General features: G+C 36.9%; 1 protein-coding gene across 1 annotated transcript; it reads right to left on the bottom strand.

Moving 5' to 3' along the window:
• Positions 1 to 1465: 1465 nt before the first annotated feature.
• LOC128520542 (C-C chemokine receptor type 2-like) lies at positions 1466 to 3985 on the bottom strand. The gene is made up of 2 exons (XM_053494823.1): positions 3928 to 3985; positions 1466 to 2588 (listed from the first exon to the last, which is right to left on the bottom strand). The coding sequence occupies exons 1-2, from the start codon at positions 3950 to 3952 to the stop codon at positions 1558 to 1560; spliced, it is 1056 nt and encodes a 351-aa protein (XP_053350798.1). The 5' UTR covers positions 3953 to 3985; the 3' UTR covers positions 1466 to 1557.
• Positions 3986 to 11446: the final 7461 nt, after the last annotated feature.

The raw sequence follows: 11446 nt of genomic DNA, 5'->3' as shown, positions 1-11446 counted from the left end.
GTCCCTCTGTTTGCCTTTAATGTTTCTATGTTCCTTCTTGTGCTTGGGGAGTTGTTTCTGGTGGCATTCACTCTGACATAATTTGTATAGCCATTTAAAATAAAAAGAAGATGGATAAGGGTGTAGCATTTATAATAAAATGAGATTTTTTATTATAGTAAGATTTAAGACCATTTTATTCAGAATGTGTTGGTTAGTAGTTATACAAGTGGTACAATAGCTTACAATCCACACAAAAACAGCTCATTGTAAATAAACACACATACAAGAAAAAAGAATTTGTAGTAATGTCACATGTGTGTCTCAATTAAACTCATATAACAATTACATATAACTGTCACAATATTATGAAAAACATGAAGTTTCTGTGGCGACGTGTATAATGTTTTTTCATTGGAAACATTCAGAAAAAGGGAAGTAACCAAGGAGTCTGTACAGGCTGTTTACATGCACTATTATTATTATCATCAATTTTTGCATATATAAAGCAGTAATAAATAAACATTGTAAGCTTGTGATGTGATCATATCAGCATGTCTGGCACAAAAGTCTAGGTTTGTAGGAAAATCAGCCTAGAAACTTAGTCTCCCTTTGTTTAAACATGCCTTTGTTGTATATACATTTGTAAAAGGCTGTATATCACAGACATATAGGGTGAGCATCAAGATCTTCCCTGATTGGGTGGAACTATATTAAAATTTGTTGAAGAACTAACATAACACACACACACACACACACACACATCTTTTGGTGCAAAGGAATCAGCAGCATGGTGGTGTACCATGGCCTCCATGGTCGACTGTTTGAATCCCGAGTCCCACTTTTGGGCCTGTATGCATGCAGCTTGCATGTTCTCCCTGGTGCTTGATTGGTTTCCTACCACAGTTAGAAGATATGCAGATTGGGCTAATTGGTGGGTCTAAATTGCCCAGAGTGTGTGAGGGAGTGTGTGTACTTAGATGGATTGTCCATGGATCCAGGATCCAGGATGTACCCCAACTTGTGCCCTGAGTTCACAGTGATAGGCTGTAGGCCTCCTGTGACTCTTTACAAATTAAGCTAATGACAATGAATGAGTAAGAGTGTAATATAATCGTTTCAATAAATAACATATTTGTGCTAAGAATGAAGTTAGGGAAAAATAAAGGATGGTGAAGATTAAAGTCTTTCTACTGTAGCTGCTTTAATCAAGTGGTAATAGGAGATAACTTCACTTATAATGTGGACATTCAATAACACTAAATACACTAACTATAAATGATTATTACTTCATTTTGTATCAGTTACACTGCACAATTAGTAGGGCAAGTGAAAGACAAAAAAGGCATGTTGAAATTTAAAGAGACCTACCCAAATGGAAATATGCATTTAATACAAAAAAAGAATCAATTAACCAAAAAAACAACACATAATCTGCTCTCTTTTGAAAAGGTGAAAAAACTAAGCATTAAATGCTTTGCAGATTTTTGAGCTTTGGTGATAACATGCAAAGGCAGCTTCAGCTTTAATTCTGTCGTGTTAACTTATGTTTCATCTCCTACACTTACACAGTTTAGGCTACACAATATTTTCACATGTGGTTTTATGAGAATTTGAGGACATATAGCTCTTTCTGTCTGAGAAATTACTCATAATTGTCGGATCCTGGCCAAAGCAAAAAGGAAACCACTCTTTTAGGATCTTTTGAAATAAAATTCTGAATTTTTGTCCCACAAAGGTGTAGATTATTGGGTTAAGGCAGCAGTGAATAAATGTTAATGTTTCCACCCACTGCATAGCCATGTCCAGGTCCTGATGCCACTTACAGGTGTTCATGTAGTCATAGTTTTGCAGGAGCTTCAGGAAGATGACAATGTTGTAGGGTGTCCAGAAGAGGAAGAAAACTGTGACTAAGACAAAGATGAGCTTGACAGATTTATGTTTCTTCTGAGATTTCATAGCCATCAAGATGGGGATGATACGTGAGTAGCAGAACACCATTACTGACAGAGGAATGATCAAGCCGAGGATGTTTAGCTCAATGTAAGAGAATGACTTCCATAGTGTCCCATTTGGATATGTCACCCCGCAAGTCCATCCATCTGATTCATTCTTCACTTGAGAGAAAATTATGTTTGGTAGGGAGGCTCCTAAGCTAAGTGCCCACATAAACAACATTACCAGTGTGCCAGTTCTGACAGACCACTGCTTTAAGTAGTGGGACGTATGCACATGGACAGTAATAGCATACCGATGTACAGTCATAAGGATCATAAAGAAGATACTCCCATAGAATCCCAGCATGTAGAGTGCTGTCACTGCATGGCACATGAAGCTGCCAAAGATCCACTTAGCAATAGCAGCATAGTGAGCCCAGAAAGGCAGTGAGATAAGGAAGAGAAGGTCCGAAAGTGCTAGGTTGAAAAGGCACAGTTCTGTCACATTTGATCTTTTGTGATATTTGAACAGCACACATAGCACCAGACTATTACCAATAAACCCCACAAAGAAGACAATACTATAGAGGATGGGCAGGAAGATTTGGCTGAATGACCTTACACTGTTGAGATTGCAGACCTGATAACCTGTGTAGTCAGAAATGTTTTCAGCTGTTTGGGGAAGAGGATGGAATAGCCTCATTAATGCACATTTCATTAAAAAAAAAGAAAAATTACAGTCCAATACTGTAATGTACAGTTCTAACAATGTTTTCAGACCCTTTCAAGTTTTACATTCATCTTAAAGGGATTTAAATTAGTTTTTTTCCCTTAGCATTCTACAAACAATACTCCACAATATGGAGTAAAATTAGGTAAAATTGTTAATTAAAAAATAGACTGAAGTATCCCATTAACATACATATTCAAACCCATACTTATTACTTGGTTAAAGCACATTTTTTTAATGATGCTACAAAGTAGCCACACTTTCCTTTTTTATTTGTTAAACTTCTTTCTAGAAGCTAAACCAGGTTGGATGGGCACAGATCTTAGGTCTCTGCATAGATACTATATTCAGGGTTCAGGTCCAGACTCTGGTTTGGCCATTTTAGGACTTTTACAGAGTTGTTCTGATGCCACCCCTGTATCTTCTTTGTGATATGCTTTGGGCCGTTGTCTTGTTTAAATAAAAAACCATTGCCCCAGCCTGAGATCCTAAGCACTCTGGATAAGCTCAGCATAGCTCTTTTTTCTGCATCCATTCTCTCTATACTGACTAGCCTGTTAGTCCCAATCACAGGAAAACTTTCCCACATACTGCGAGATTCCTTAATTCAAAATAATTCAGTATTTTTGTAATCGGCTTATGATGGTCTGGGAGTCCTTTAGGAGCTTTTTTTGTTGTTGCAAACTCCCAGCATGCGGTCAAGTGCCTTTTAATGAGAAATGGCGTTTGTTTGTCGGGCCACTATACCATAGAGGTCTAACTGGTATAGTCATGCCGTAAAGGCTGGCTTTTATCCTCCTGAAAGTCTCTGCCATATCTAAAAAGAAATCAGCATTTTATTTACAGAGATACTCAGTACAGTTGGGGTCTTGGTTAACTGTGATTCCCAATTCCTCAGTTTGGCAGGGCAGTCAGATCTTGAAAGATTATTGGCTTTAGATTGTTCCAAATCTCTTCCAAGTAAGAGTGGTAGAGGCTACTGTGCTCCAAATCACAAACTCAATGATGTGTTATATGAAGTGTCATAACCAAGGGTCTGAAAACTATATATACTATAATTTTCTTTTTTTTAGCTGATGACACGCTTCTATCATCTAGGTTTGCTGGCAATTATACCTAATTTATAATTTAATTAATATAATGCATTTAACATATACCACTTTTCACATGCACAAGAAACTTTTAACACAATTAAAATCTATTACAGGAGTAAAGAGCATTCATTGCTACCAAAGAATTCCTAGATTACATAATGATGTAGAATACAAAAATACCACTTACTGCCTCCTGACTGTAACGTGCCCATGACTTCTGAGTCTAGCTGTGACTGTGAAAGCGGGCTGTGTAAACTGCAATATGATAAGGCTTAGTGGTGAGGTGTGGCTTTATTCCGCAGACAGATCAGTCATTACATTTTAATACATCCCATACTGTGGTCCACAAATACAAACAATGCAAAAAATACAGAATTTGAATTTTAAGTGTTTTTTAACAGATTTTTTGAGTCATCAAATGACCACAAAATCATTAAGATTACTTCTAATAACATAAAGCCATAAAATTTTTGATAAGACTAGCACACAATAAAAAGAGGACAGAAGACAAGGACTTATAGTTCATCTTGGTAAGGATTTAGGTATGGGTGATAGTCCACCATGATAAAGTTATAATAACAATAAAATATATTTTAATCATTTTGCATTTAATTCACTTCAATTCTATCACTCAGTCATTTACTGGTTTATCCTGTACACAGATTCACGGTGGGACTGGAGCCTATCTCAGGAGACTTAGTGCAAGGTACACCCTGGAAGGGGTGCCAATTCATCACAAGGCACACACATACACACACTCACTTATTTACACACTATGAGAAATTTAGAAATGCCAATTAGCCTAAAATGCATGTCTTTGGACTGTGGGAGAAAAACAGAGTACCTATAGGATACCCAACAAGCATGGTAAGAGCATACAAACTTCACACACACACAGCCCAGAGGCAGGAATCGAGCCTAGACACTGGTGTTGTAAAGCAACGTTGCTAAGGACTAAGCCAATTTGCCGCCCAATTTCAAGGAAATAATGAAAATAAATTTGAAAGTTCTGAGGAAAATGTATATATTATAACAGTCTTTTCCTGATGAGCAAGCCATGGTGACGTTGCAGGGAAAAAACTCCCTGAGATGGCAATAAGAAGGAACCTTGACAGGAACCAGACTCATTTGGGTGATATATATATATATATATATATATATATATATATATATATATATATATATATCAATATATTTGGGTATGAAATCAGATACATAAAGCTGGGATTGATCTAGGAGGCTGGACGTTCACTGTAAGTTCAACAACAAATGTCTTACATTGAACGTCCAGCCTTTTTCACCTGTATAAATGAACGAATGATATTGTCTTATCATTTTTTTTTTGCCAAAATTCATGAAACTTTTTGCTAAGCTGTCATTACATTCATTCATTTATTCATTCCCTATATGCCCTATGTGCGTGCACACACACACACTCCCACACACATACAATATGGTAAATTTCTGCATGTTTTCAGATTGTGAATAGAAACCAGAGAACCCAAGTGCCACTGGCATCACAGGAAATGTGCAAATCCCTATGTCTTTCATTCTTAGTGGCAATCCCCTGTTCATTAATAGAGATGGAAAGTAGATATCCAGCTCTCTGGCTGTTCCTGAAGGTTAATAAAGCTTTAAGAATACTATTAGTGGTATATTTAAAGAAACACATTCAATACAAATTAGTTTCTAAACAAATTTATTTTAATATGAGATTTAGGATTCAAGAGCATTATACAGTTTAGTGGCATCCAGAATTATGTTTGTCAATAGAAGACAACATCGTATACTGTAACCCAGTAAACTTAACAGCCTGTTGTTAATTACAGTACATACAGTATAAAACATGGAGCTGCACCCAGCGGAAGACACTTATGCAATAATTGTGACAATTAGACTAATTCACACAGAAAGCACTTTTTAAAAGTTTTTACTCATGTGTGCCTTCCATATCTATTATTTTAATCAAGATTTCATTTAGAGACATTTGTGACCATTTTTGTAACTGTGCAGGCTGGATTTATATAACACTATACAGTATAATGCTGTTAACCATGTGCAATAACATACAATACATACAGTACATACACATACACACATGCATATACACATTTTCACGCACGCACTAACATACTGTATACTGTACAAGTTGACTGGCATTTCTTATCCTAAGCATTTCATTATACTGTTGGCCATGTGTTGACATGCATTGCAAGACAAATAAACAAAACTTGAACTATATAATCATGATGTTATTATAATGTTAATGAATAATTGTGTAAAACAATTATTTATATTTAAATATAAATCTGCAAACCAAATTCCAAAACAGTTGGGACACTATACAAATCGTGAATAAAAACTGAATGCAATGATGTGAAGGTGCCAACTTCTAATATTTTATTCGAATAGAACATAAATCACGGAACAAAAGTTTAAACTGAGAAAATGTATACTTTTAAGGGAAAAATATGTTGATTAAAAATTTCATGGTGTCAACAAATCCCAAAAAAGTTGGGACAAGTAGCAATAAGAGGCTGGAAAAAGTAAATTTGAGCATAAAGAGGAGCTGGAAGACCAATTTACACTAATTAGGTCAATTGGCAACATGATTGGGTATAAAAAGAGCTTCTCAGAGTGGCAGTGTCTCTCAGAAGCCAAGATGGGTAGAGGATCACCAATTCCCACAATGTTGTGCAGAAAGATAGTGGAGCAATATTAAAAAGGTGTTACCCAGTGAAAATTGCAAAGACTTTGCAGTTATCATCATCAACTGTGCCTAACATCATCCGAAGGTTCAGAGAATCTGGAACAATCTCTGTGCGTAAGGGTCAAGGGCATAAAACCATACTGGATGCTCGTGATCTCCGGGCCCTTAAACGACACTGCACCATAAACAGGAATGCTACTGTAAAGGAAATCACAGAATGGGCTCAGGAATACTTCCAGAAACCATTGTCAGTGAACACAATCCACCGTGCCATCCGCCGTTGCCAGCTGAAACTCTACAGTGCAAAGAAAAAGCCATTTCTAAGCAAGATCCACAAGCTCAGGCGTTTTCACTGGGCCAGCGATCATTTAAAATGGAGTGTGGCAAAATGGAAGACTGTTCTGTGGTCAGACGAGTTCGTTTTGGAAATCTGGGACGCCATGTCATCCAAACCAAAGAGGACAAGGACAACCCAAGTTGTTATCAACGCTCAGTTCAGAAGCCTGCATCTCTGATGGTATGGGGTTGCATGAGGGCGTGTGGCATGGGCAGCTTGCATGTCTGGGAAGGGCTTATCATTGCAGAAAAATATATTCAGGTTCTAGAACAACATATGCTCCCATCCAGACGTCATCTCTTTCAGGGAAGACCCTGCATTTTTCAACAAGATAATGCCAGACCACATTCTGCATCAATCACAACATCATGGCTGCGTAGGAGGTACTGAAATGGCCAGTCTGCAGTCCTGATCTTTCACCTACTGTATAGAGAACATTTGGCGCATCATAAAGAGGTAGGTGCGACAAAGAAGGCCCAAGACGATTGAACAGTTAGAGGCCTGTATTATACAAGAATGGGAGAGCATTCCTATTTCTAAACTTAAGAAACTGGTCTCCTCGGTCCCCAGACGTCTGTTGAGTGTAAGAAGAAGGGGAGATGCCACACAGTGGTGAAAATGGCCTTGTCCCAACTTTTCTGGGATTTGTTGACACCATGAAATTTTGAATCAACATATTTTTTCCTTAAAATTATACATTTTCTCAGTTTAAACTTTTGTTCCGTGATTTATGTTCTATTCTGAATAAAATATTAGAAGTTGGCACCTCCACATCATTGCATTCAGTCTTTATTCACGATTTATATAGTGTCCCAACTTTTTTGGAATCCGGTTTGTAAGTTTAATAGAGCAGTGGGCCACATATTCTAGGTATGTTGAAAAAGTAACATAGAACTTTAGGCATTGTTTGTTATTTAATAACCATCTAGGTAAATATATTAACACAAAGGTTGACATTCTACAGTATTAGTCTCAACTTAATTTTTTTAAATAAATACAAACTTAGCTTGTCATGTCCTGTCTGAGGCACACATATGTAAATATAATTCAAATAATGATTTCCTTGTCTGAAATGAGATACTTTGATGTCTCTGACTGATGCTATTCACTGCCAGGATCTATAAAGGATCTATTCATTAATATTCATTAATCACCATATTTTCAGCTTCACATCTAGATGATGCAAATTTAATTGTTTCTTTATTTTCCAGGAAATAAAACCTCCATGACATTCAGTCATGCTATGCCTGTCATGTATATTTGCCGCCTGATATTTGCTTGTAGTTTCATTTATCCTCACAGTTTCTGTAACAAATGTTCTAGAGAACAGTCCGTTTTAAATACTAAATGCATGCATTTACTACCTTGGTGAGAAGCACAGAAACTCAAAGCACTTAAAGAAGACTACAAAAAAAAATATTCTCAAGATGTGGATAAAGCAGAAGGAGCACTAGCAGGCCAGAAGGTACTCCAAGACCTGATCCAGGCTGGGGTTGCTCCAGCTGCTAAAACTCATGCCCCAAGTAATACAAACGAATATGGGTTTGTAGGTTGGGCATGAGGCACACCTAGAGCTGTTGGAACATGTAGCCAAATAATAGGGCTGGCTGGAGACAGTGCGTGGCTCACCTACTAGCCCTCCTAACTGGCAAAGCCCAACTTATTGCTTAACAGGTCTTGAGCATGAACATACTCAAGAGTGATTACACTTAAAGGCTATGAAGATGGCGTTGGACTGGGCTGAAGAGGCAATTAAATTGATTTTGATTATCTCTCTGCCTGCAGCCGCCTGTGGCACGTATCCCAGTCACCACACATATAAGCAAGCAGACCAAGCAGACCACATGGGCCTGTGAAGGCTAAGTGTGGAATTGGGCATTTATGTACAGATGTGGCCATTAAGAATGCATGTTTTTTTCTCGCATAAGGCTACAATTTATCTTGCGGAGTGCCACTAAATCTTGCATGCACCAATTTAAAATTTAAATAAATGCATTGTGCTTCACAGAATATGCGCCAGATGGCACATGGAAGCACTTTATAAGTCGTGCTTTAAAATTCATAATAAACAGTTTGTTATATAGTATTTGTAATGTCTTAACAGGGACATGAAAAATATGGCAATGCCATGGTTTAAATTGACCTTAAAAAAATGTGTTGACCTTAAAATTTATTCCATTTCCTGATGTCGAATGTCATGATGTGTGAATATGTCAAAAACAACATATCTGCTTCAAAAGGTAAAAATGTGTTGACATTGAGCACCATCAAAAGAAATAAAGAAAAACTATATTTTCAGGTAAATATTCTTGCTAGCTTTTAAAACAGGGAAAGCTCATAAAATTCTTCATCATAAAATTCCTCATGTTATTTGTACGAAAATTCTGGCCTCCATTCCTTTTGCAGAAAATGGTCTGTGACCTTGTCGTACCAATTGGCCGTCTTTTTCAGGGACTTAACCAGTTTCCTCTTATCCCATTCCCTGAATAGGTTTCATTAAGAGGCATGGCCAACAGTACATTTTCTTTGTTACAGCACTTCCAGTTAGCCAGTTCACCTTGTTTACCTTGTCCATACCAGGAGAGCTAAAAAGACCTGTTATTTTTTCCTGATTTTTGCACCAGATTTTCACCAGACCACATTGGTCCGCCCTGCTGTTTAATTCTGAGTCTCTCCTCATAAGGAACACTACTAAATGATTTTGCCAAAAGCAGGTCAACAATATTAGCACCGTCTGCGTCTGCCATTATGCACAGCTTTCTAGCTGGCTAGTTTACCCTTCCACGAACTACTTTAATTATATGAACGAACTAACTTTACAATGCTGAAATAAGGAGCAAAGCTAAGAACACTATATTATGTTTTTTTATTATTTAAAGAATGATTTGTACAAACAAAAAGGGTTTATATTACCAGCAAACAATACAGAGTGCAGCAGTTTGTCATACCACTTCACCTGCAAATCCGCAAGGAACTGAACTCGAATTTTTATAGCGCTGAGGTATACTGTACTTAAGACATGCTGTCAATCAAAAAAGGGATTCCGCCCTTTAAACAGCTCCTCCAATCATCATGCAGCAGCACAGCGTCCTGGCCCGCCCACTGCTCCATTCACTCCCAGAGAAGCTGAGCTTCCCTGGAAGTTACAATTTAGGTGCATTTATCCAATTACCGTCCAGCTTTTCTGCAGTGAAAAAAGGCTCCTCTGTGCTTGCCAAGAGCTCCAGTAAAGCTGGGCTTTAGAAAGGTTTAACGCTCTGTGCTGCACGGAAATGTATGACAAGAAAATCGCGTCAAACAATCTAAAATAAATACCTGATTCTGAACAATGCTAGTCATGAAGTTGAACACGTTCTAGCGCACTTTTATTAAAACCAATATAAATACGACAGTGTATATGCATATTAGCATTTATTTTCTGACATAGTGGAGAAATCGGAGCTTCCCCTGTTGTCTTAGAGCAGCCACCACTGAAACATACCCCCTCAGAAATGCAACAAACTAAAAAATATTCAAATCCAACGCGACATCGCGCTCTGATGTTAGCCACTTTATTCATCATAATATAATAGCAATTTTAGTAGTTAGTAGTTTTTTTGTGTACATAATAATTGCACTTAAATAAATGTTTCAGTCACCATGCTTTGTGTTTTTCTCAAAAGAAGCTTGTTTGTGTGAGGAATCTGAGTGTATAAGTGTGACCAGCTGACACATGAATACAAATTCTGGGAATGTCAGGTGTCAAGAGGTCATGTGAGAAAAGATTCCTGCAAAATCCCCTGACAAGAATCCCATTGAGATGGGAGTACAAAAGACTACTGTATATTCAACATGAAGCAAAACCAACTGCAAAGTCAGATTTAATTGCTGCTGTTAATAAATTATGGTTTGAGATATTTACAGAAAGAGAAGTACAGGTAGATACTTACAACATAAATAGGTTGTTTAAAGTTCTTCTAGTTTTGGTTTAAAATCCGGGTGGACACACTGGAATATAACTAAAAACTGCATTTATGACCCAAAAATGCTTTGAGATTATATACAGTATTAGTTGTAGGTTGAGTTTATTTAATTAAATTACAATAATTTTTTTGAGGTCCTTTAATAATCAGCATGGACACACTGAACTAGATAAAGACTTCATTCTAATGCCAAAAATAATTGTATGTTCATAATTCTATGTTATTGACACGATATGTAACAATAATGTTCGTTAAGGAATTTAGTTTCTTCATTCAAGCAGCTTTTTTTCTGTTGGGCACGTAGGGATGCAAAAAAAAAATAATAATCTGAATAGAGCCATGAGTTAAATCTTGCATGCTAAGAGCAGGGGCTGTGGGGTGGGTGGGTGGGGAGGTAGTGACTTCAACACCTGCAAAAAGAAAAAAAGGGATTGAAAAAGCTGGCTTCAATTTGGTCATGTCATGTCAGTGTCAGTATAAACAGTGACATTATTTGCATTGAATTTAATTATATAGCAATTTTATTATTCATAGCAAAAACAAAGGTAATAATTATAATAAATTCACAGCAATACTACTACTACTAATAATAATATTAATGCAGAAAGCGCAGTAAAAGAATAATCATTATTAATACAACAAGAAAGGAAAGAAGAAAATAAAGAATAAATACATATTAGTATTTACAGTTTGAGCT

The sequence above is a fragment of the Clarias gariepinus genome, chromosome 4 (assembly GCF_024256425.1).
Source record: "Clarias gariepinus isolate MV-2021 ecotype Netherlands chromosome 4, CGAR_prim_01v2, whole genome shotgun sequence".
In the NCBI taxonomy this organism is placed as follows: Eukaryota; Metazoa; Chordata; class Actinopteri; order Siluriformes; family Clariidae; genus Clarias; species Clarias gariepinus.
The sequence above is the reverse complement of the archived record's forward strand: the minus strand, read 5'-3'. Positions and strand labels throughout refer to the sequence as shown.